Source organism: Phoca vitulina, unplaced genomic scaffold (genome assembly GCF_004348235.1).
Source record: "Phoca vitulina isolate PV1807 unplaced genomic scaffold, GSC_HSeal_1.0 scaffold48, whole genome shotgun sequence".
NCBI classification, from domain to species: Eukaryota; Metazoa; Chordata; class Mammalia; order Carnivora; family Phocidae; genus Phoca; species Phoca vitulina.
The window spans coordinates 8,899,582-8,926,484 of NW_022589751.1; the positions used below are offsets into that span (position 1 = coordinate 8,899,582).

Genomic DNA, 26,903 nt, shown 5'->3' on the forward strand with positions numbered 1-26,903 from the left:
TCTGTCAGCATATCCTTTGGCTCTCTTGTCACCACATGTCCACGGTCTAACCATGCCTCATTGTCTCCACCAATGTCTCCCTTCTGGCAGTTGTAATATACTTACCTCCAAACTGGTCTTCTGGCTCTCACTCTTACCTCCTTCCCAGATATTCTATTCTTAACATTGCCCCCAAAGTGATCTCTAAAAAATCATTCAGCTTATGTTATTTCTCTACCCCAAATGCTCCTGTAGCTTCCCATCTCATTTATAGTAAAACCAAAGTCCTCTTGGTGTCCCTCAGGCCTTGTTTAGTTCCAGTACTTCTTTGACTTCATCTCCTACTGCTTTCCCTCTGGTGTTTTCTGTTTCAGTCATCCTGACGGTCTTCTTTCTAGTCTCTGAACATGTTAGGCACACTCTGCGCGAGGTGTTAGCACTTACTCTTCTTTTCTTGGAACGCTTTCTGCCTCCACTTCTTAGGATCTTGGCTCAAATAAGACTTTTTCAAATGAGGGCTACCTGACTTCACATTTAAAATTGCAACTCTCTAGTTCTGCCTGTTTTTCTCTGCAGCACTTGTGATGTTTGAATATATTAAATAATTTACTTACTTTCTTTATCATCTAAATAACTAGCAGAGTGTTATGTCCATGAGGGAGGGATTTTTGTCTGTTTTATTCACTGCTGTATTCTCAGTGTTTAGAACAAAGACTGGCACAGATTTGGTGCTAGCTACATGCCCAGAACTATGCCAGATGCTGGTGATATAGCAAAAAACATGACAGATGTGTTCTTATGCTTATGCACCTTTTATTACAGTGGTAGAGACAGATAGAAAATAAATTGGCAATATATAAAATATTGCTGAAGTGTTACAAAAAAGAAATATAAGGGGTTTAGATAGAGAATGATTTTTTGTTTGATAAGTGATGCTTTATAGGTTGGGGAAGGCCTTTCTGAGGTGATGATATTTTTTTTTTAAGATTTTATTTATTTGACAGACACAGTGAGAGAGGGAACACAAGCAGGGGGAGAGGGAGAGGGAGAAGCAGGCTTCCCGCAGAGCAGGGAGCCCGACGCGGGGCTGGATTCCAGGACCCTGGGATCATGACCTGAGCTGAAGGCAGATGCTTAACGACTGAGCCACCCATGCACCCCAGAGGTGATGATATTTGAGCTGAGACCTAAAAGATGAGAAAGATTTAGCCATTTGAAGAATAGGAGAAGGAATAATTCAAGCAGGGAACAGCAGGTGCAAAGGCCTGAGATAGGAAAGGAGTATTTGAGGAACTGAGAGACTATCTATGGTAGCTTGCTGGAGTATATTTACAGATGAGAGTGGTGTGAGGTGAAGTTTAAGAAAGAGGTACAGTACCAGATGTCACTGCTCCTTGTAAGCCTTGGCAGAGATTAATTTTATTTTAAGTGCTTTGGGAAGCCACTGCAGATTTTAAAGCAGGGAGCATTGTGATCTATTTTATATTAAGATCATGTTTGCTCCTGTGTGGAGAATGGATTCAGAGGAGGTTGGTGGGCAAGAGAGAAGCGTGAATGCCAGTTAGAAGGTTATTTTAATCCAAGTTATAGATGACAGTGGACTGAGATGATGACAGTAGAGATGGAGAGAAGAATTCAAGATGTATTTTGGAGATAGAATTGACAGGTCTTGCTTATGGATTAGCGTGGGAGTAGGGGAAAGAGGATACAGGATGATTCGTTGATTTCTGGGATGAGTAACTGGGTGGATTGTGGTGCTCTAAGGTGGGAAGCCTGGGAAATAGAATTTGCTTCTGTCATAAAGACAGGTGCTTTACAGAGCCAGAGAAAAATTGAATAGTTTATATTATTTTGGGAAGCTGAGGGTAAATGGGTTACATGTTGATGCATGTTGTCCCAATCAAGTAGCCATAAATCTTTTCATTCCCCCCCAGCATGTGTTCCAAAATCTTAAGTAAAATCTACATCACTGCCACAGCAAAATGACAAAAGAAGAAAAGCACAAGAGATGAAATACTCTTTCTCCTTCCCATACTAAATTTAGTGGTTTCTATTTCACTTTGGGTAGAATAATTCTGATTTTCCTCCCAATTTCCACATATTGAAAATGTGATTTCTGACCGTGTGATAGAGAGAGAGAGTGTGTTTTAAATCAAATTCCATTGCAGCAAAAAAGTTTACATGATCTGTAGCATTTGCTATAAAATAATTTAATCTAAAATCACAGGAGGTCAGGTATTTGGGTTGCAAATAAAAGAATAAGTGAGTCAAGAGTGTGTTAGGACCCTGTGTACCAATTGTCTTGGTTTTTGTGTGGGATAAGTGAAAAATATAAAATAGAACTTGTCTTTAAGAAGATTATGAATAACCTTGGGAGGTAAAACTTAAACATGAAATGATGTAACTATAAAGAAGTGTAATGGAGTGGTGAGCAATGGCTGTACTTTAAATGGATATTCAGAGAGGGAGAGATTAGTGTGTATTGCAGGTTTCATGTCTCTATAGGAGATAGAATTAGAAAGGAAGTTTGACCAGTATTGAGAAGATAGAACGGGATGACAAGCCTGGTGAAAGGAAATAGGATGAACAAATAAATAAAGGTGTATGTGTAGGGGAGCGGAAAGCATCTTAGATATTGGGCACTGTACATTATATATATAGTCATCGTGTCAGTAATAAGAAAGAAGATTAACCTGAACCAGGAACTGGTTCTATATTTTAATTTTTGATTTTGGACTCCTTCATAATTGTATACCAACCAGTGTCACCAACCTACCTGAGTGGTACATGGCTCACATGTATACTAGCATTTTGAATCTTTCTAGATCTGTACTTAATTACATTAGCATATTTAACTCTTCATTTCTCTTTTCTGCGTTTAAGTTGATTAGGCCATGATTTGGAGGGAGCTGCTTTTTATTATATATATTAATTCTACAAAATTTATTCTTTCACTTATTTAAAATACGATAGGTATTAGCCCTACAGGTAAACTTTTTAAAAACTTAAAGCAGCTACGAAAAAATGTAAGCCCAGAATGTGTGTTTCAAGTCATGAAAAGATTATTATTTTGAAGGCACTATAAGGTTCTGCTTTTAAAATAAGTTCTAGGGGTTTTTTGTAATTTTCTTCTAGATCCCTTTTAGGCACAATCTTAGGTTTTTTTCAGTAAGTTCTTCTTGCTGCATGCTTCTTTTGTTTTCTTTCTAGTTATATATTCATATGACTTTTGAATTCAGTTATCTCTAGAAAAAAATTTGATGACTCAAGGAATGAAATTGTTATACAAAATAATTACTAATTATATTAGTCTATTTGTGTGATGTGACAAGTTAGGTTACAGAGCTACATGCTGAGTTACAAATGAGGGGAAGCTAAAATCAGAGTTTTTTTAGTTCTTTAATGCTTAAGCAACTAAAATAAAGAGCATATAGATTCTTTTTATATCATTTCAGTAAAGATAAAAACTGTAGAATGTCTTTGCTTTTTAATCTGTTGTAGAAAGCAAACAAGACTCTAGGAATGGTGCTTTTTGATTTACTCTATTCAGGTGTTTCTTATCCTTGGCATTTTACTTTGGGAATCATCTTTTTAAAACTTCTCTGTGCGATTCCTAACCTATGCTAACATTGCCAGTTCTCTGGTTCCTCACTTTTTATTTGGATTGTCAGTCCTCTAATTTTCTGACCTCTATTTTTAATGTTTCCAATATATCTTGCTTTCTAGTACCATTCTAATAATATTTCTACAATACTGCTTTTATAACTTCTCTCTGCTCATGAATTCACCATGGCTCCTGGTTACCTTTCATTTCAAGTTCAGATCTGTCCTCTGTAGTCTGTTCTCACTTAACCTCACTATTATATATTTTCTCTGTGATCTAGATCCTACAGTGCCATGGGAGAAAAATGCTTTTCTTCCAGTGTTACTGTTTTTCTGGTCTAGATAGCTTTTGCTCCTTTTTTTGCAAGTTTAAGTCTACTGCTCTTTAAAGGATCATCACAAAACCTGCCTTTTTGTGAATTAAATGCAGTCAGCATTGATCTATCAACTTAATGTCTTAAGAGTCTGGTTACAAGTAATAAAACTAGCTTAAAGTAGTTTAAGTCAGGGTAAGCTGAAAAGGAGGAATTATTTTAAGGATACAAGATTTCCTAGAATTTAAGGGAAGGAATAGACGCAAGCCTCAGTAAAGACTTGTGGTAGTAACATTGTCCTCTTGGTTTCACTCAGAGTACTTAGGAGAGTTGATGATTCTCTCCCTGCTGTTCGCATACGTTTGTCTTTTGCTCTGCGGTGCTGTCATTCCCTAAGAAAATTAACTTGTTGTCAGTAGTTCGGGAGGTATCTTTCTATAGATTTGTCTATGCTTCTACAAACATAGCCCTATAGTATCTTTGCTCCTGACATGAAAATGAGGATCCTTCCCCTAATATAAAAATGTATTACATGCTTTCATCTGTAACTTCCTTTTTTAAAAACGAAAAAAAAAGTTCACAATGAAATCTAAGTCAATTTAATACGTAAACCTTTTTGTTTATATAATTTACTTAATCATTCCCAACTCATGGACGTTTAAGTGATACTGTTATATATGTTGTGCTTTTATTTCTGTAGGATAGATTGTTAAAAGTGAGGTTTATTTATAGGAGTATACTTAGACAATGTGAAGGAAATTGGTTATTTTCAAGGAAAATATAAATTGCAAAAAATAACTCAAGCAGTAGAAACCCCTAAGAGCCCAGAAACCATAGAAGAGCTTTTAAAGGTTTGTAAGGGCTAAAATCCAAAGAGGTATCAAGCCTATATGGTATTTTTGGTACAGTTATGTAATTTTAAGAAGTGGGCAATTCTCGTGTTTAGTGAACTATTCCAGAGGAGATGAAATGGTGGAAATTACTCCAGTTCATTTTATGTATTCTCCATAATGCCAGTATTAAAACTATTAAAGACAGCATCAAAAAATAAAATTCTGAATAAAATTTTGTCAGATGAAAACCAGTACTTTATTAAAGAATAACATGCTTAACTGATGTAAAAATAGTTCAGCATTATTCTTTTTTTTTTTTAAAGATTTTTTTTTATTTATTTATTTGAGAGAGACAGAATGAGAGAGAGCAAGCGCATGAGAGGGGGGAGGGTCAGAGGGAGAAGCAGACTCCCTGCCGAGCAGGGAGCCCGATGCAGGACTCGATCCAGGGACTCCAGGATCATGACCTGAGCCGAAGGCAGTCGCTTAACCAACTGAGCCACCCAGGCGCCCCAGCATTATTCTTGCTGTTCGTTTCTTTGTATGGTATAAAGGTTTCCCCCACTAATGTGAAAATAGAGCATTCTTATGAAACCTTTTGTAAGTTGAAATGGTATAAAGCAAAGAAGCAGTTACCACTAATTCATGTGGAAATTTTTTGTGTTCTCAGACCCCCAAAATAACCTTAGTCTTAGGCTTTTCTGATATCTTAGGGGGCACATCTTGCTGGTGGAGGCATAAAATAATTGAGATAAAGCACAGATGCCCACAGATACAGTTGGAAGCTATGGCCTCTTAATGCTGACATACTGAATTGTAGTTCCTGGGGAGGGAGCTTGGCTGTACCATTCTCACTGCTTGGGCTCCGTGCTGCCGCTGTAACAGATCGCTGCAAAACAAAGGTTGAACACTGATTTAGTTCTTTACTTTTTTTGTAAAAACAGAAACCCTCTTTGGATCTCTTTTGGTTAGCAAAAAACAACTAATGTAGGTTTGTAAGTGAAGTGGTATAATGAGAGCTTTTGAAAAGCAGACTTTCATAAAGCAGGGGATACCTGTATAGAAAAATAGTAGTCAAATTTAGATCAGTGTTACAGTTTTTCTTATTTCTTTATCTTTTTAAAAAAGTTTTAATTTTTTATTTAAAAATTCTTTTCTTTTAACGATGTACTAAGATCAAGAAGCATATTAGTTGAATAGCATTTGTTTTCTATATAAAATACAGTTTTGTATTTGTATAACAACACTGTTATTCATAACTTTGGTAGTGCCAACTTCCTTTACTTACTTTTTAAGGTAACCTCATGACTCACAAATTAACTATTAAATAAGCAAAAAAATTACCTCTCAGTAGCATGAATTTATGTACCATGAGTAACATAGCATAATTTTATTCTCTGAGTATAATGTTTGCCAGTAACTTCATAGCTGTTGTACAGTCTTTTCTGCATGGGTATGATTGAGTACCTGTGTACTGATGCGAGGAGTGTAATGTTGAATGGATACCTATTTTGTTTTGATTTCTACTTTTAGTGTCAACATTCTTCAACTTTGTGCTGGCATCAGTTTTACTATTTTAAGTTTGTTCAGAAAAAACTCAAGTTGGTTTACCACAGAATTCACTTGCTTTGCTTGAGAATTTCAAATTTTCATGGCTTCATGCCATTTTTTCATAAAGTTTCACAACAGTATGGTCTAGAGGCAAAGAGGTGATTTTCATTACATCCAAATGTCAGCTCTTTGCTTGTGCTGTGATAAGGAAGTCTGCCAGTGTGGAGGCCGTAGTGATCCAAGGACAACATTTTAAGAAGCACTGACCTAAGGATAACCAGTAATCACTGTAAACATTTTTATATGTGTACTCTTGACTTTTTACTATGAGTTTGTATGGGCCCATGTGTTTGCTTATCCATCTATTCTCTATACACCTGTCAATTTTTGAACAGATTAACTCCTAATATGTCTACTATTTATTTTCTGGGTTTTTTTTTCATTGAATACATCTTGGATATCTTCCTATTAATAAATGTAGTTTTACAGTATTGTTTTTAAAATTGAATAATATTCCATTGAATGAAAATACCATAATTTATTTATTGGTGGATATTTTGTTATTTTTGATTTTGTGATTTTTTGTAGGCAGTGTTTCAGTGAACCTGATTATTACCTTTAGGATACATTTCTAGAAGTAAATCAGAAGTTACATACTTTCTTCCTGGTCATGTATAGATTTATATTTTATGTATTATAAAATATATATATATTATATATAATTATATATGTAATTATAATATGATTTATGTTATATTAAATGTAAGTAAATATATATAGCAAACTGTTCTTTATAAAGATTGTATCATTAGTATACCATAGTGCCTCTATTACTAGAAAATGAAATTTTAAAAATGAAGGCATACAAAATACAAGTCCACATTTTTATTCGATTCAACAGATAGAAACTTAACTCTGTAAAGTTGCTATAGTAGTTTCTAAATGCTTAACTCTCAGTTTCTGTACCTACGTTGTCATGGACTGGTGACAAATGTTTCATGGACCATTAGCAGACCATATTTTTAGTAGCACTATTTTAGCCTAGGAGCCAGTGTAGAAGGGGGAATAGGGGAGACTGGGGTGGGGTTTGTGTCTCATCCATATATGGTCATTTAATCCTCTTGCTTTTGGTATGGTACCCACTCTCAGCTGTGTCTGGTATCCCCGATTAAGAGAGTCTGTGTACCTTCTGCAGAGAATAAACCTGCAGGCATTTGCTATGGTGGGGAAATAGCAGTAACCTAGCGTATGGAGTGGGGAAGGGAATCTTAGCATCTAACCAGAGCTCAAGCAATTTTCTCCAAATTTCTCTTTGTTTTAGTTTTCTCCTCCCTTCTTCATAGTTACTTGGTACTGCCAGTTCCTAAGCCTTTCAAAGATTCAGAGTGTAAAATAGGTTAGTTCTTAGCTTTCCCCACTCTGTCTGGGATTAAGTTTTCTTGGGTCTGCAGGGTCATTTACTAATTTATCTGCTTTCCAGCATCTAGAAATTTGTTGCTATTGTCATGTCTCCTGTTTCCTATTGTTAATTTTTTTTTAAGGACCTCTTACAAATATATTTGTTGTGTTATAAGTGTTCTCCTCCAGTCTTTTCTGCTTTTCTTAACTGTATTAACAGAATATTTGCTTTTATTTCTATTTCATGGATTTTATTGTTGACAGATATTTCTTCTATAACACATTATTTCCTTTTTAAGTTCTTTTTTTCTGATTGAAATTTGATTTTGCTAAAGTATTTACTTGAAACTTTATTCCAGAAAGAGTACATATGTAGTATAGTCTCTAAATCTTTGTACATCTAAAATTGTGTTTCTCCTTTACATATGAATTTTCCTGTGTATAGAATTAATTCTTGGATTAATCTGTTTTCCTCAGAACTCTGTGTCATTCCATTGTCTTCTAGCATTTAGAATTGTGAGTAAAATGCCTGATTAATATTGATTTCTGATTAAAGGTGGCATTGCTGATGAAAAATCAAATACCTTTTTAGGTAACTCTCCCTCTCTACCTATTTTTTTTTTTTTTTTGTAGCATTTCATTTTTTTTTAAGGATTTCATTTATTTATTTGACACAGAGAGAGAGACAGCGAGAGAGGGAACACAAGCAGGGGGAGTGGGAGAGGGAGAAGAGGCTTCCTGCTGAGCAGGGAGCCCGATGTGGGGCTCGATCCCAGGACCCTGGGATCATGACCTGAGCCGAAGGCCGATGCTTAACAACTGAACCACCCAGGCACCCCCGTAGCATTTCATTTTTATTTTTTAAACCCAAAAATTTGACTAGGATAAATTGTAAACATTGAGTCTTATATTCTCTTCTCACTAGTAATCTTGCCTGGCATTTGAGGAGCCTTTGATTTTGAAAATTCAGGTCTTTAAAAAAAACCCAAAACTCAAATGTTATTTTTTTCTTGTTTTCAAAATCATTATTTCTCTCCCATCTACTTTGTTCTTTCATGGCAGTATGTTCTTAGTTTTTGTGGGGTTTTTTTTGTATATTATCTCAGGTCTTACTGAAATTGCCAATTACTACTTGATTTATTTTTTCCCCCCTAAGCTTTCTCCTTTTTCTGGTAGTAGTAACTTTTGTGTAGTTACTATTTTTCATTGCTGGATGGGGGAATGGGGAGGGGTTTCTCCGAGTGTTCAGGTTATTTTCTCTTTGTTGAGCTGCTGCAGCTAGTGATGTTTCTGCCTACTTAACTTTTGATGGCCTTGGTAGTTGAGATGAATTCTTAAAGAATGAACCAAGATTTTTTTTCAGTTTTTTTAGTTAAAAGGAGGGGGGAAGTTAATGTAACTTTTTCCTGACAACTTAGAGATAATTTACTTATGTGGATAAAGGACAGAACTATTAAACAGAAGATAGGCATGGTTATAGGAAGATTTATCTTTGCTCAGAAATAATTTCCTCTTTATATTTTTTCCCAACAGCTGGTGCTAACAAGTCTCAACTCGGCCCCTGGACCCAGCTCAAAACTCTGGATTCATTCTCTTCCTTCCCATACCTCAGCTCAAGCTTTCTATCTCCCCAAAAGGTACCACGTGATCTTCCTCTCAAGTCCTCACTTTCTAGAATCTCAAGGTATGTTCACGGAGGGAGTGGGCAGATTTATGTCCTTTACTTTCTTACTTAGGGCATAAGAGATGCTTATTAAATGCTTTTTAAATGAATGTCCGCTAGTCAAATTCCTCTTTAAAAGTGGTGCTTGGCAGTGGGTTTTTTCACTCTTCTCTCTCTGGACTGTTTCTTACCAAACACCTTGCAGTATGTGTATGGAATGTTTTTCTAGTTTCTAGTTATTTTGTAGGACTTTATTTTTTGGTTTGTGTTTCATTGGGCAGTTGGAAGAAGGAAATCAGATGGCTTAAGTTGCCACCTTGATGCGGGCAGTTCTCCAGGTTACTTGGAAGGGCTGGGCGCGCTTGATGCAAAGTGTGTTCTCTCAGGGCTTGAGGAGATGTTGGTTAAGTCTTAGGAGGTAATAATACGTAGAGAAAGGGCAGTAGTTTAAATGGGAGATTTAAAATCAGTAATCCTTGTTGGTGGGGTAAAGAGAGAACTGTAGTGAAAAGAGCATTAGCTAGTAGGTTGGAAGATGAAAATTAGAGTAAAATTCCTCTTTCCTTTTTTTGTTATCTGAGAAATTCACAACACATTTTTTGCCCATAAGTGGCAACCCCAGTATAATTTGCTACCAGATGTCATCACTGATTGCTTCACATACTACAGGTTCAACATAGTTGAAGACAAAATAGATTCTCCACATTTAAAATTTGAGGGTGAATAACAAACCCCAAACTACCTAAAATATACAAACTCCCCTAATACTGTATTGTACATGCCATTCATTAAATGTAAAAAATACTGATGTTCAATATTAATTATTTAGCAGTTACCAAACTTAAGTAAAAGCTAAGTGGATTTCTTAGTAAGGTCCCTTTTATTAACATTGTTTTGCCTGTGTTGAAAGGACATGCACTTTAATGGGTGACCTTTGTGACATCTCTTTTGGCTGCCATGCATCCTACTTAATTATTTTCTATTCTTCATGTCCTGGAAGGGTGAGGTTGCTGAATGGTCAACTCTGAATAAGCAGTGTATTAATGTATATGTCCTGCCTCTCTCCTTCAGATTGTAAGCTGTAGTAGGGTGGGGACCATGTTTTTGAATCTTTCCACAGCACCCATCAAAATGCCTCACATTCATAGTAGGCATTTATTAGTGTTAGTTGATTGAGTTATTTAAAATCCTATTTTTATACTGGTCGTCAGACTCTGGGGTATGTGTTATCTTATAAGAAAAATTTTAAATTGTGTAGATATTTTGAAATGGAATTGATATTTAAAAATAGTATCAATCTATTTTTAGCATTACACATATATTTTTGAACACATGTAATATTACTACAAGGAGCAATTTCCCTTTTGTAATAAAACCCATGATATAGTTTCTTGATTATGTGTATAATAGAAAGGCTTGAGTATGGTTAACCCAGAATGACCACAATATGGTATTCAGGCAAATGGAGAACCTTTATAGGTGTGCTTAAAAGTTTCACCTCTTTGAACCTCACCTTCAGATTCTGGTATGGTGAAATCTCCATCGGTGATTATAATACAGAATGTGACACTGTAGGGAATCTTCTTAGTTGGTGTGGAATATCCACCAGGTGTCATTGAACTTTATTCTAGCCATTTATTTAGTTTTTCTTACTTGTGAAGAAAAAGTATTTACATTTTGCTTTAAATAATACAGTAAAACGTTTTAAGTAAAAATTTTAATATTTTACTGAATTAGACATAGTATATAAAACCAGTGCGTGCTTCGGCAGCACATACACTAAAATTGGAACAACACAGAGATTAGCATGGCCCCCGTGCAAAGGATTACACGCAAATTTGTGAAGCATTCCATATTTTGTGCAGTTTCTGAGCATCCTGCCACCCTTTGCAGATGAACTCTGAAGAAATGATATGAGTCAGAGCACAGTGTGTGGCACTGAATAATGAAATTGTGATTTTTCACTACTAAAAAAAAATTTCAGTAAACTGGTACCCTGCTAATGAATTCATTATCAGTTTAGCATATATATACTTAAAGACTATTAAAGGATGTGTTTTTTAGACCCAACCAAAATTACTGAGTGTGAGAGAGATTAAAAGTCTCTTAATACGTAATTTAACTTTTAATTGTATTCCCCTAATAGAGGATTTCTGAAACAGTAAAGTATCTAGTTACTTAGATTCATTGAAATTTTTTTTTTTTTAAGTTTTTATTTATTTAAGTAATTTCCTCTGCCCAGCATGGGGCTAGAACTGAAAACCCAAGATCGAGTCACATGCTCTACCAGCTGAGCCAGCCGGGCGTCCCTAGATTAATTGAAATGTAAAGCTGAGACCTTTGACTAGACATTATAGATGAAGTTCAATGTGATTTATACTTATTTTCTTTAGCTTATCTAATTTTGTTTATTATTCATACATATATATTTAAGATCACAAAGGTACGAAAACATAATTCCTCTAATACACATTTTGATATTTTACTGAACCTTCAGTACTCAGATTCCAATCTCAATAATATATTATCACATCTTATTACTTTACTATTTTTTATACCTTTGCAGTTGAACTCATAATGTGTCATTTCATGGTAATCACATACAGTAATGATAGCTACAATTTATATAGCACTGTACAGGATACTGTTCATATGTTTTCTCATTTAATCTTTACAATAACCCTGTGAAAGGTAGGGAAAGTACCAATTTTTCTTTTTCACTTTGTAGATGAAGAAACGAAGACAGAGATTGAGACTTGTCTAGAGTAACACAAACCAGTAAGTGTTGGAATTAATGGTGGCAGATAGTAATGGGTGCATTCTCATATGCCAGGAGCTTTCCTTGCTGCCTTCTGCCTGAGTTCTAGGGACAAAAAACCAAATAGCCAAAAGGTTGGGAACCAAAAAGGTAGTAGGTAGACTTTAACAGTACCCCAGCAAAATGTGCTATTCCTTTTCATTTCTTTTTCTTTTTCTTTTTTTTTAATTAGTAATGATAACTTGAAAGAGCAGATAATCTTCTGTTATTGTTGTTGTTAGATAAATGAAACTTATATTTTAAATATAAATTATCTCTGAAGCACTAAAGAAATAGAAAAACTGGAGAGAAGCCTGTTGAATTTCTCACAAGGTAATAGCCAGAGGGTCAGCTAAGGAGGTGAGGAAGTTAATAGTTCATGTGTATAATTGGAGACATGTGTAATTGGAACTTAAATTTTTGTGGTTCTCATTAAGATTTTGTAAATCCTGCTTAAAAATTTTAATATCAACTTAATATAAAAATCTTAGAGCTTAAGGGTGCTTATCCAGTTGTGGTTTTCTTTAGATGACAAAACAGGTTCAGAGAAGTTGAAGCTTGTCCAGTGTCACAGAGCAGAGCTGGAAGTAAAACTTGTATTTCCTGACTTCCAGATTAGTATTATTTCTCCATCAAGCTATTACTTCTTGGTAAGCTGTTCTTAAAATACTTAACAGGTCTTTTATATCTTTTATGGTTGTGTTTGATCAACATTCCTATTTTGTATCAAAATGAACTTTAAAATATGAAATTTACTGATATAAAAATTCAATTCTTTGTTTGATTTTAGGTGAGTTAATGTGGGAAAAATTCTGGTATTTTGAAGATGTCTCGGCACAGTATTGTTTCCTGTTTAAATTACAAGTAACTTCAGTTTTTAGAGAAAAAAGAAGTTGGGATTTTTTTGTAAAATCATGCCATCTGAACAGAAACCGTTATTTTTTGATGAAAAACAAACTACTTTAAGAAAAGATTATGATGTGAAAAATGAGATAGTAGATACTATCAGATCAGTACCTAGACCAAAAATTTCAGAAAGTAGTTTTCATTATGAACTAAAAAATGTGAAAATTGATTTGCCGAAGATAAATATTCCAAATGAAGTCTTTTTGAACCATGAAGTTGACAAATACAGAAAATTATTTCAGCGTCAACCACAGACTGCAAGAAAATCTATCAGCGTAAAGACTGTAAGCTGTGTAGAGGAGTGTATGTTGCTCCATAAGTCTGAGCGAGTTGAAGAAGAGGGTTTAAAAATGTCTGCAAAAATACTCAATTTCAACTGTTTAAAATGCCGAGATAGCACTCGATACAGTCCAAATGATTTGCAGAAACACTTTCAAATGTGGCACCATGGTGAATTACCTTCATATCCTTGTGAAATGTGCAGTTTTTCAGCAAATGACTTCCAGATATTTAAACAACACAGACGGACACATAGAAGCACTTTAGTAAAATGTGACATTTGTAACAATGAGAGTGTATATACTTTATTAGACTTGACAAAACATTTTGCATCCACACATTGTGTAAATGGTAGTTTTCAATGTGAAAAGTGCAAATTCTCCACCCAGGATGTTGGCACATTTGTTCAGCACATTCATAGACATAACGAAATCCATTATAAATGTGGTAAGTGCCATCATGTGTGTTTTACCAAAGGAGAGCTTCAGAAGCACCTTCACGTTCATTCTGGTACGTTTCCCTTCACTTGTCAATATTGTAGCTATGGTGCCACTCGGAGAGAGCACCTGGTAAGACATGTTATAACTTTGCACAAGGAACACTTATATGCGAAAGAGAAACTGGAAAAAGACAAGTATGAAAAGAGGATGGCAAAGACTTCAGCAGGACTTAAGCTGATACTGAAAAGATACAGAATAGATGCATCAAGGAAGACGTTCTGGAAACGCAAGAAGATCAACAATGGAAGTGACAGGAGTATAGAAAAAAACACTCAAGTGCTTAAAAAAGTGAACAAAACACAGGCTAAATCTGAAGACCAGAGCCATCTTGTTCAAGAGCATTTAAACAAAGAAAAGGATGAAAGACCACACCGTGAGAATAATGATAAACCTGCTGAGTCCGAGTCAGAAAAGCCAACTCTTCTGTCCACTGGGCAATGTAATAGAGCTGAAGAAGGATCAAATTCTACTCTAGGTTTCTTGAAGACTGCTGTACAAGGACCTACAGTGTTAATGGTGAAAAATAATAGAATAACAATTCCTGCTAACTACAGTGCTGATTTTATGGGATTTAAGATGGTGGATGGAAAACAACATATTGTAATAAAATTGTTACCTACCAATAAACAGAATTTATATTTACCAGGCTCACAGTCAGATGCTGCAAAGGACAGTACTGCCAATTTGCAGCCCCAGACTTTGGACACTACTGGATTTTTAGCAGGAGTAACAGCTGAATTAAGTGACACAGTTTACATGAAAGCAAATACTCCATTTTCATGTTCATCTCCTATACTTTCAGGGAAAGTAACGTCAGAAAAAGAAATGGCTTTGCTATCTCAAACGAGTAATATGCTTCAAACAATGGATGATGAAAAAAATGTGTCTTCTTTGTCAGCATCAGAATTGGTTTCAGCATCAGTGAATTTGACCACAAAAGTTGAAACAAAAGATAATATTGACCTATGGGGAAGTTATATTACTCAGAGTCACCCTGAGATACCAGGTGCTGCCATTAAAAGTCCAGATAAAGTCAACTCTACTACCAAACAAAATGCATACAACAGTGGAGATATGCATAACTATTGCATTAATTATGTCAACTCTGAGTTACCTGTTGAATCTTCCAACCAAGGATCATTGCCCTTTCATAATTACTCAAAAGTAAATAATTCTAATAAACGTCGTAGGTTTTCAGGAACAGGAATGTGTGAAAACCCTCAAAAAGAACCTTCATCAAGCAAGACATTTGTTCAACAACCAATAAGTGAATCGGTTTTATCACTGGTGAGGAAGGAGAGCTCAAATCCAGATAGCATGTTAGCATCTCTTAGCCTTTTAAATACTAAAGATGGAACTTTAAAAATGCAAACTGAAATTGAAGAACAGTGTGTTTTAGAGAAAGGAGAAAACATTGATGGACAGAACTTATACACTAATGAAAATCAGAATTTAGAGAGCATGACTGAGAAATCTAAGTGGGATGACATTTCTAATGTTGAGTCACCTATGATGCCTAGAATCACATCTGTTTTCTCTCTCCAGAGTAAACAGGCATCAGAATTTTTGCCACCTGAAGTGAACCAGTTACTTCAGGATGGATTAAAAACAAAATCTGAGGTAAAACAAGACTCTAGTAATAGTAACACTCCTGATAAAGGCCTGCCACTTCATTGTGACCAGTCATTTCAGAAACTTGAGGGAGAAGGCAAAATAGTTGAATCTTCAAAAGACTTCAAAGTACAAGGCATCTTCCCAATCCCATCTGGTGGTATAGGGATTAATGTGCCTACAAATGATCTGAATTTAAAATTTAGTGGAAAAGAAAAACAAAATGTGTCAATATCACAAGATGTGAGAGATTCAGAAAAGACACCCAGAATTTCAGGTATTGGCACATTACTTAAGACTCAGTCAGATGCAATAATAACACAGCAGCTCGTAAAAGATAAACTACGAGCCACTACACAAAATTTAGGTTCTTTATATAGGCAGAGTCCACTTCTGAATTCAGAACCAAAAAAGGCTATATTTGTTCAGACTCCAAAAGGCTTTTTTGTACCATTGCACATTGCTAACAAGCCTGGATTACATGTTGTTTCAGGAAGACCACTTCCATTGGTTAATACACAAGGTGTACCTGCTTCTCTTCTTTTAAATAAGAAACCTGGGATGATTTTAACATTTAATAATGGGAAACTTGAAGGTATTTCCACTGTCAAAATTGAGAGTTCTCAAGCTTGTGGAACTACAGCTAAGGAGCCCTGCAGAACACCTTTTTTAAAGGTAGAACCAAACAGTAATTGTCTGACACCTGCACTTTGTTCCAGCATTGGCAGTTGTTTGAGCATGAAAAGTAGCTCAGAAAATACTTTGCCATTAAAAGGCCCTTACATTATCAAAACATCAGCAAATTCTTCAGTGAAAGCTGTTCCTACTCCTAATACAGTATCTGAGCATCAGGGCACCAAGTTGAATAACTTAGACTCAGTAAAACAGCAGAATGAGATTTTTCCAAAACCACCTCTTTATACCCTCTTGCCTGATGGCAAACAAGCTGTTTTTTTAAAGTGTGTGATGCCAAATAAGACTGAGCTGCTTAAGCCTAAATTAGTCCAAAATAGTACGTATTATCAAAACATACAGCCAAAGAAACCTGAAGGAACACCACAAAAAATATTGCTGAAAATTTTTAACCCTGTTTTAAATGTGACTGCTGCTAACAATCTGTCTGTAAGCACCTCTGCATCCTCATTGCAGAAAGACAAGGTACCATCTAATCAGACTACAGGAGGAGAGCAGAGAGAGCCAGAATCTTCTAGAGATGCCTTACCCTTCTTACTAGATGATATGATGCCAGCAAATGAAATTGTGATAACTTCTACTGCAACATGCCCAGAATCTTCTGAGGAGCCAATGTGTTTCACTGACCGTTCAGACACCAGGGTATTAAGGTGTAAAACAAATTGTACAATCGAGAGAAACTTCAATAGAAAAAAGACTTCGAAAAAAAAATTCTCAAGAATTAAAACTCATGTAAGAAGTAAAGATTCTGAAACTGCCTTTGTATCTAGAAACAGAAACTGTAAACGAAAGTGTAGGGATAGTTACGAAGAACCTCCAAGAAAAAAAGCAACATTACATAGAAAGTGTAAAGAAAAGTCTAAACCTGAAGATGCCCGTGAATCGTTCGATTTTAGCAGACCAAGGCTTTCAAGAGATTCGGTCCGAACTTTGCGGCTTTTCCCCTTTAGTTCCAAACAGCTTGTGAAATGTCCGAGGAGAAACCAGCCAGTTGTAGTTTTGAATCATCCTGATGCGGATGCACCAGAAGTAGTAAGTGTGATGAAAACTATTGCTAAATTCAATGGACGTGTACTTAAGGTTTCATTGTCAAAAAGAACTATCAGTGCTTTACTGAAGCCAGTTTGTGATAATGCCCCAAAAACAATCTATGGTGATTTTTCCAAAAGACATAAAACATTGAAACCTGTTAGTTCTGTGAAAGAAAGATTTGTGCTAAAATTAACACTCAAAAAGACAAGCAAAAACAATTACCAGATCGTGAAGACTACCTCTGAAAATGTTCTGAAAGCTAAATTTAACTGTTGGTTTTGTGGTAGAGTATTTGACAATCAGGATGCTTGGGCTGGTCATGGGCAGAGACATTTAATGGAGGCCACTCGTGATTGGAATATGTTAGAATAATTTACTGTAGTTACCAAGGAAAAGAAAAGTAAAATTATCTTAGAAGAAAACATGGGTTGGATTACCTTAAGGCAGACATTTTCTACTTCAGTATAGTACCTAAAATTGAGCATCTGAAAGTTGGCTATATTTCCATGGGAGACAAAAAAAGTTTTATGTGTGATACTTGAAAATGCTATCACTGCACACATAAGTTTTGCAAGAAACTCATTGCAGCACAGATGTATCTTGATTTAATTTTTTTAAATGTGTTCTTGGGAAGTTAGGGCTAAAGAAAATTTTGATAAAAGTTTTCCCAATTTAGTTATATAGTGACTCTTAGTAGAGGGTAACGGCTGACAGCTCCATTCCCTCTCTTCTCCCACCAGCCTTATGAATCTGATAAGTGTAGAGCTCTTTCACCATGGAGCTGAAGGAGTTTCTCCTCATCTGTGAAGATACACTAAGAGCTTGAGTAAAGAACTTAACTTTATATCTGCTGAATCTAGTTCTTTTGAAGGGTGTTAGGTTCCTCTGAGAGTACATTTAACTAACTACAGTTGCAGCTCATGGCGCTTGAAAAAGAGTTTTTCACAAGTAAATCTTTTTTCTCTTATGCTGTGTCCCATGTCAGGAATTGGAATGCCTTCCCAAGGTGATTTTCTTTTTCTAAATGGCTAGGTCAAGCATTGCAGTAGATGGGCAGCCTCAAAAGAAGAATTAAACTCTCTTGGTCCAGTTTAAAGTCTGATTAAAGAACTTGAACATTTTTCTGAATTTGATGATAATCTCCAGTGATTCTCTTGCACAGAACTATGCTTATTAAATTGTTTGTACCCCATAAATCAAGTAGCCAATATTTATCTTGGTTTCCATCCATTTGAAAAGTGGAACATAGAAGCACTTCCATGGGAATGGCTTTTCTTGAAAATTAAGAATCACTCTACAGGAAAAATATTTTGAAGCAAGATTAGCAAAGCAAATCAGATTTTTGCTGTTTAATTACTGTTAGGTGTCTGAACATGTACACATTGGGACAAACCATTTTTGTTAGCACCTTTTCAGTCTCACTGACAACCCAAAGCAGATTATTTTACTGATTGTTGGCAGTTGAAATGAAGAAGCATTAGTAGTGGACTCAGTGGCAGGGCATAAAACTTCAGGACCGATTCCTAGGGGATAGACCCAGCAGGTAGAGTTTTAAAGTGGATATTTTCATGACGACCACAGAATCATCAACTGAAACTTCACCGTGTAAGTTTGGGTCAAATTTTGTTGGATTATTGGATAATGGAGTTCTTGTATTACAAATTACTGTATAATTTTTGTTATATTGTTACTACAAGTGTTAAAACATTTTCATTGATTGAAAACTTCAGGGCTTCTTTTCTGTATATAAGAAAGAATTTAAACCTGTACATATTTTTGTACTTTTCAGTTTGTTATGTAAATTTTGCACAGAAGATTTTTGACATAAAAAGTTTATTTTCTTTCCATTTAGTTCTGTGCATGCACTAATAAAACTGGTTGTTTAATTTAAAAGGAATATGTAAGACTTTACCCATGTTATTTTCTTGGTTTTTATTTTAGATGTAGAATTTTTTTTTTTTTTTTTTTGGGTAAATTCATTTTTCAGGGATTGAACACTATTGTTAGCAAGTGCCTAAAAGATGTGAAACAGTTTACATATGTCAACTGTAACAGTAGGTCCCAAATGGGCCCATTCCCCCAAAATTTTTATTTTAAAGAAAGCCATACATAGATGCTTCAAGCTATCTTGCTATGCACATTATACGTGTACTTTTTTGTGCAGTTTGTCTACTTTCCTAGTGAAGTATTTTTTGTATAAAACCTGTTACAATTGTGTTTCTTAAATTGAGCCTAAGAATGGAGTTGATTGGAAATACACAGTATATATTAATAATGTATAAGGTGTTTAAAGAATGGTAAGCAATGTTAATTTCTGTATATGTGCTGCCGAAGCGAGCACAGCAATGTTAATTTCTGTAATGAACATTTTCTTCAATTAAATTTATCTTAAGTTTGTGTTTACACAATAATTTTTTTACTGTACTAAAATCAAACGGGAATTCTAATGGGAAATATTTATATTTCAAAGATGTTTTTTCTTTAAATGCTAGGGAACTATGTAAAGTGTGGGTTTTTCCCCCCCAAAATCATAGGTAAAATTTTGAAATTTTGAGAAGGGTAACATTTATCATGAAGTTACTGTAGTTAGGCTGATAAGGAAAGTCATAGGCTAATGCTCTTTAGTATCCTAACAGCAATAAAATTGAAATGCTCTGCTTTTATGGGTAGATTTATTATAATTCCTTGCCTTCCATGAATAGAGGAGAGAGAAGCAGCAATCTTGGCAATGTTTGCAGCATTATAAAAATACATTTCAGAATAGCCATACCAGTAGAAATATATTTAATGTTGTGATACATACCTTTTGCCTTAAAGTTTTAAAAGCCATTTTAAAAAGCTTCATGCCCCAGGTACTCTGGTTAGTACCTTTTCTGATTTGTTAGGTTATTCTAAAGAAGGCAAACCTGCTTTGGAGCCTCTTTATTGCCATAGTGAAAAATCCAGAACCCAAACCCTCCATCCATTTTTTTTCTCCTGGCTGAAACTGAATTAAAGATGGTTCTCTAAAATATGAGTATGCAGTGGTTTGAGGTTGTTACTACAACTGGAAGAGTTTTATTTTTGCAATCCAACTTCTTGGTCAGGAATGTGTTCTCATTTTTTCATACTTGTCCATCTCCATTGGAAATGGGCCTCTCTATTTGGCTTTCAATTAAAAAAAATAATTTAATTTTAAAAACGTTTACCTTTCTATCTTACTAAGCACTCAGTAGATTGAAATGTAATACATATATTTTTTAATGAAAAATTGTGATTTTGTTAAGGGGTCAGTAAAGTTTATCAGTAAAGAGTAAGTTAAGTTAGTAAATAACTTAGGCTTTCTAGGCCATTTAGCCTCTGTCATAACGTCTTAATTTTGTCATATTGCAGAAGCAGCCCTAGACTGTACATAAATCAATGAGTATGTGTATGTTTTAATAAAACTTCATTTAAAGAAATGAGCCATGGGCTGAATTTGGCCCACCACATTGTTTACTAACCCTTGGTTTAGTTCTCTCAAAGGTCTCCTCTTAGAATGGGATTTTTTAAATTAAAAAGTTTGATACAGTTTTTTGTTTATGATGTATAACAGCTGTACAAAACAAAGTATAAAAACTAAAATAAGCATGTAAGTTATCAGTGTAGATATGTTTAAAAGTGAAGAGAATGTAAATGTAATGAAAAGGATTAGTGGGTAAAGTAGATGGGTCATTTGTGTGCAAAGGATAATGCATCTTATGGAGGGATTAAAAGTTAAACAGGTGCTGTGGGAATTTCTGTCCAGGTTAGATGAGAAATAGATACTAGTTCTTTAAGTGATTTGAAATAGCTGTTAAGAAAAGTAATAAGAGTTCTTGGGATGGGGGAGAATGGAGGTGAGGTGAAAACAATATTAATTCCATACATATGCTGATTTATTGATTTTCCCCCCACTATTGACATCTTATTTAACTTGGGATATGTCCCCTTTTCATTGCATAGCAATTTGTTAGGATTCTTGTTTTCAACAAAGTGCCTTGACTCCATTGAGGATCTTATCTAGTGAAACTTGCTGGAGGAATTTTCAGGACATTATTTGTTGCTAGTTGAGAATGTAGCAGTAGCAGAAAAATTTTCCTATAATGCAGAGTTGAAATAGGATCTGTTTGGTTGATTTTGGTGTTCATTGATTTAAGTATGCTCTTAATTGGATAATTGAGAAGTAGTCAATATCTTGGAAGAGGTGTTCGACAAAGTCTTCTTTGAATTATTATTTTTTTTTAGTTCTGTCTTTTGAGCTTCTGTTAGTAAGTGCCCCAAATTTAAAAATCTTTCTTTGAAAAGTACATACATTATTGTGATAGTGCAAATATTTGAGTAAATAGTGTAGGAAGAATGTTAAGTACATCAATTTCAAAAATCGTGATTTTAGTCAATGTTAAGAACGTACTTACTAAAAAAATACTCATTCCTAGTAAAGTCATTTTTAATATGTTAGAAGAATTCTTCCTTAATATTTCAGAGTCCTTTAACCAAAAGTGAAGCTAATGTTTGGGGTTGTGACTGAAATTGCTTCTTTCCGTTAAGGTGCCTGCTATCATCAATTACTTCATAAGTTACTGCTAATGTAAAAAGATAAGAAAACAAAATGAAAAACTTGGGTAGAGATCAAAATACTATTTGCAAATGACTTGATTTCAATATTTTGAAAATCCAAAGAAGTACACTGAAAATTAGCTTTTCTGAACACTTAATAGTAATCATTTGGCAAACAGTAAAAGAAGACCCATTTATAGTAAGAGCCACAAAATAATAAATTTGAAAGTTATGTGAAGCTGCCAAAGGAAACACCACAAAACCTAACTGGGAGATACACAGCTTGGGTGTAAGATTAAATATATCCCTGTTTGGTAGGTCCCATTTTCCACACAGGTGTTCCACAGAAGGCTTATAACAAATGGGAGATGGCTGCTGATTAGCCATTGTATGACTCCAAATCCTGCAGTATAAGGAGAATCAGGGCAGGACAACTCCTCTTAATAGTGCAAGTCCCCTTTCCCACACAACCGTGTTGCAAGAGACCTGCTCTGGTGGGCTTGGCATCAAAATGGCAGCTTATATCTGTCCCAGCTTTCTGGGGACAGAAGAGCTATTCTGTGTACATTCTGCCGCTGGTGAACATTAGCAGATTCCATCCTCCCTGATTCTGGGCTATGGAAGATCCATACTGGGAGGTGATAGAAAATTATCCCCCATGCCCTCTAACCCCTGACACAGCTGCTCTGCAGGGAGGATCTGGGAGACATTCAATAAGAGCCGGTTTCCCATACTCAACCTCCCCCCCCCCCCCCAAACATGCTCCATAGCACAAAGGCAAAGGGGTTCTGTTCAGGGGAAGGTTTAAGTGAGCTTCAAAGACTTGACAGCACACTTCCCATTACTAGGGGCCTAACTTTACCTGGAACAGACTGGAGCAGTTTGTACCCCTGAATATTGTTGAAAACTATAGGACAATCAGCTACCAATAAATAGAGGCTAACAGTTGCTGGTGATACCAATAGATACCAGCCAGAAAGCTTAAAGACAAGATCAGGGAGAGAGACCAAGAGAGTGGGTAAAACTACAGACATCCCTTGTAATCAGAAGTAATGTGTGTAGGTTCAAGGGTATAGCTGCTTAGGAGCAACCAGAGGGGGAATGTGAGTTACAAGTCTCTGACAGAATGTAGGGCAAAACTTGGAAACTCCCTAAATAGTGAAAAAACGCCAAGCCCCACACAGTGGTGAAGGGTGTTAATCTCCCTAATTCAGGGGGCTTAAACACAACCTCTTATTAATTGGTGGCTAGTCATTAAATGATGCTGACTCAGAAGCAACCGCTTGCTGACCCAACAAGCATAACAGCATATACAGAATGGGAGTCTCAGGGGGAAAGAAGAAAAAGAAAGCATTAAAGAGACTATTTGAAGAAAACCTCCCAAATCTGATGAAGGAAATCAGGCTTAAAAATGAGGGAGAAACAAGTTGAGCCTAACAGAGGCAGACTTCATGAATTAGTCAAGCCAAGTCACTAAATAAAAATAAGCCCAGAGTGGACAGGAGAACCAACATGGAGAGATTCTATATTACCTAAAATGTTCTGTTTTCAACACAAAATTATGAGATGTTCAAAGAAACAGGAAAGTGTGACACAGGCAGAAGCAGGCAATAGAAACTTCCTTTGAGGGATACCAGATACAGGATAAGTGTTATGCCACAATTGTAAATATGTTCAAAGACCTCAAGGAAACCAAGTTTAAAGAATTAAAAGAAAGTATGCTGACAGTGACTCATCAAATGAAAATAAAAAGATGGGAAATAAAAGAACAATGAAAATTTTGGAGTTGAAAATTTCAATAACCAAAGTGGAACTTTTGCTAAGGAGGCTCAACAGTACATTTGAGCTGGCAGAAGAATCAGCAAACCTGAAGGTAGTTGGGGAGAGATTACAAAATCTGAAGCACAGATGGAAAAAAAAGAATGAAAAAAAAAGTCTTCCTCACACTACATGCACAAAAGTTAACTCAAAATGGATCACGAACCAAAATGTAAGCAAAACTATAAAACTCACGGAAGTAAATATTGTGACCTTTGTTTATATAGTCTTCTTAGATATGACACCAAAATTACAAATGAAAAAATAAGAAATAGACAATTTAAAATGTATAGAATTTTTATTAGAAAAGATTGAGCTGATCTATTTTACCTAGTTAAATATCAATAATAAAAACTTTGCTTTACACAACTTCATTCCTTCCCTCATGCTGTTATTATCACAAATTATATCATTAGAAGTTAGGTGCCCATCAATTATTGCTTTATGCATTTGACTTTTAAATTGAGGGGGAAAAAGTTATAAATAAAAAATACATTTACTCTCTTTTATAATTACCATTATCAGTTCTGTCTGTCTTTGTGTGTGTCTGTCTTTGAGTTAGTATCTAGTGTCCTTTCAGCCTAAAGGACTCCCTTTTGCATGTCTTTGTAGGACAGGTCTGCTAGTAATGTTTATCAGTGTTTTCTTCCTTTTTGAAGGGTAGTTTTGCTGACTATAAAATTGGTTGACAGTTTTTTTCCATTCAGCACCTTGCCTATGCCATCACTGCTACTGGCCTCCATGGTTTCTGTAAAGAAGTCAGCTGTTAATCTTACTGAGGACCCCTCGTATGTGATGAGTCACTTCCCTTGCTGCATTCAAGATTCTCCCTTGTTGTTTAAATAGTGTGATTATAATATGTCTGGTATACATATCTTTGAGAACTTGGAGTTCCTGGAGTTTCATGGATTTGTAGGTTAATATTTTTCATCAAATTTGGGAAGTTTTCTTCAAATATTCTTTTTAATGCTTTCTTTTTCTTCTCTCCCCCTGGGATTCCCATTATATATATGCTGTTAATGCATGTTGGCTCTATTCTCATAGGCTCTGTTCATTTTTCTCCATTTTTTTTCCTGTTCCTTAAACTGGACAATGTCAGTTGATCCATCTTTAAGTTTATAGATTTTCTCTTCTGCTTGCTCAATCTGTTGCTGAGCCCCTCAAGTGAAATTTTCATTTGTTATTATACTTTTCAATTCTGTAATTGAAAGTTTTAGAATTAAAAGTTCTTTTCACTACTTCTATTTATATTTATTTGGTTAAGACATACTTTCCTTTCATTCTTTAAACATGGTTTCATTAAAGTCTTTGCTTAGAAAATCCAGTGCCTGGGCTTTCTCAGGATTTCCATTGATTGCTTTTCCCCCTGTGTATGAGCCATACTTTTCTCTTTCTTTGCATGCCTTGTAATCTTTGGTGAAAACAGAACATTTAAAATGTTACAATGTGGCAACTCTGAAAATCAGATTCTCCACCCCCACTTCGATCCCAGGGTTTGTTGTTGCTGCTTGTTGTACTTGTTTGTCTAGTAACTTTTCTGAACTAATTTTGTAAAGTCTGTATTATTTGTCATGTGTGGCCACTGAAGTATCTGTTATGTTAGCTCAATGGCCAGCTAATGATTGGACAGAGATTTCCTTAAACACCCCAGAATGAAAAAATCTCCCAGTGTTTGCTAGGGACTCTGTGTGTTTTTGTGGTGCACCTCCAACACTCAGCCAGGCAATTTACAACTGTGCCTTAGCCTCCACTTTCTACTTTGGCAGAACCTCCAGGTCAGTCAGAGATGACAGCATGAGGCCTTCTCAGAGCTTTCCTTAGCACACACACAGCCCTGACTCTGTATGTGGTCTTCTAGATTCCCAGGAATATGTTGTAACTTTACAAAGCCCTTACGGACATCATTCATTCCCCATCCTGTCCCCCCTAGTTTTTGGTCAGTCTGTTGCTTGCCTCAAATGTTACCTATCACCTTAGGCAGCAGTAACCAAAACATTTGCCTGTTAATGTTTCAACATTGCCCCTAGGTAGCAGCTTTAGCTCCAGGCAAGCTTCAAGTCAGACAAAAACCAGTGTTCCAGGAAGCCACCAGACTAGTCAAAACAAATGATTACAATTCTTTGTGATTGAGGTCTGTTCTATCTATTGCCAGGAATGGGACTTTTATCTTCAGGGCTACTGCTAACGTCAAATTTAAAGGTGAAAGACTGAAAACCTTCCCCTTAAGATCAGGAACAAGAAAGGATGTCTACTCTCACTGTTTCCATTAAACATTATACTAGTCATTCTAGTCAGGGCAATTAGCAAATAAAAGAAAAAACATCCAGATAGGAAACGAAAAATTAAAAATATCTGTAATTTTAAATGACATGATCTTGTATGTGGAAAATCCTAAGGAATCCACTAAAATTTTTTTTATAATCAATACATGAGATCAGTAAGGGTGCAGAATACAAGATCAGTAGAAAAACCAGTTCTACTTGATCTTAGATTTTAGCAATGAACAGTCCTAAATTGAGGAAAAAATATCTAAAGTGTCATCTAAAGGACTAAAAATAAATTTGACAAAAGAAATGCAAGACTTTTACATTGAAACTACAAGTCATTGTTGACAAATTAAGGCCTAAATAAATGTAGAGACATCCCATGTTCATGGATCAGAAGACTTAATATTGTTAAGATTGAAAGACTTCCCAAATTGACCACAGGTTCAACACAATCCCTCTCAGAATTTCAGCTGTCTTTGTTTGCAAAAATTGACAAACTGATTCTAAAATTTCATGTGGAAATGCAGGGGGTTCAGAATAACAAATAGCTAAAACAATTTTGAAGAGAAGAATAAAGTTCTACAAAGCTACTGTAATCAAGACAGTTGAGTACTGACATAATAGACATGTAGATCAATGGAATAGAGTTGAGAGTCCAAAAATAAACCCATCTATGGTCAATTAACTTTTGAAAAGAATGCCAAGACATTTCAATATGGAAAGAATAGTCTTAACAAATGTTGCTGGGACAACTGGATATCCATGTGCAAAAGAATGCATTTGTACGCTACCTTACATTGTACATAAAAGTTAATTCAAAATAGATCAAAGACATATATGTTAGAGATAAAACTATAAAAGGCACACAGGTGTAAATCTCTATGATCTTGGTTTAGAAAATCTTAAATAAGACACCAAGAGCACAGAAATAAAAAAGTAGGTTTTTTTAGAAAATAAAAATTCATTAAAATGAAAAAATTGGGTTTCAAAGAACTCAAGAAAGTGAAAAGACAACCCACACAATGGAAGAAATATTTTCAAGTCATATATCTAATAAGGGAATTGTACCCAAAATATATTAAAATGATTATAACTCAATAAT

The 26,903-nt window shown here is 35.3% G+C and overlaps 1 protein-coding gene and 1 non-coding gene across 11 annotated transcripts in view; both read left to right on the forward strand.

Annotated features, from left to right (window-relative positions):
* ZNF518A (zinc finger protein 518A) overlaps window positions 1–20,661 on the forward strand; it is a 28,519-nt gene extending 7,858 nt beyond the window's left edge. For 8 of the 10 annotated variants that reach the window (XM_032432389.1, XM_032432386.1, XM_032432390.1 and 5 more), the window contains 4 exons: window positions 9,212–9,362; window positions 12,070–12,119; window positions 12,667–12,788; window positions 12,929–20,661. In XM_032432389.1, coding sequence (XP_032288280.1) covers window positions 13,053–17,531 — 4,479 coding nt within the window. In that variant the 5' untranslated portion in view covers window positions 9,212–9,362; window positions 12,070–12,119; window positions 12,667–12,788; window positions 12,929–13,052 and the 3' untranslated portion in view covers window positions 17,532–20,661. The remainder of the gene's footprint in view (window positions 1–9,211; window positions 9,363–12,069; window positions 12,120–12,666; window positions 12,789–12,928) is intronic. The other 2 variants (XM_032432396.1, XM_032432394.1) reach the window with 2 other exon arrangements.
* On the forward strand, window positions 11,101–11,201 carry LOC116649626. Its single transcript, XR_004302707.1, has one exon. It is a non-coding gene; the product is annotated as a U6 spliceosomal RNA (small nuclear RNA).
* Window positions 20,662–26,903: the final 6,242 nt, after the last annotated feature.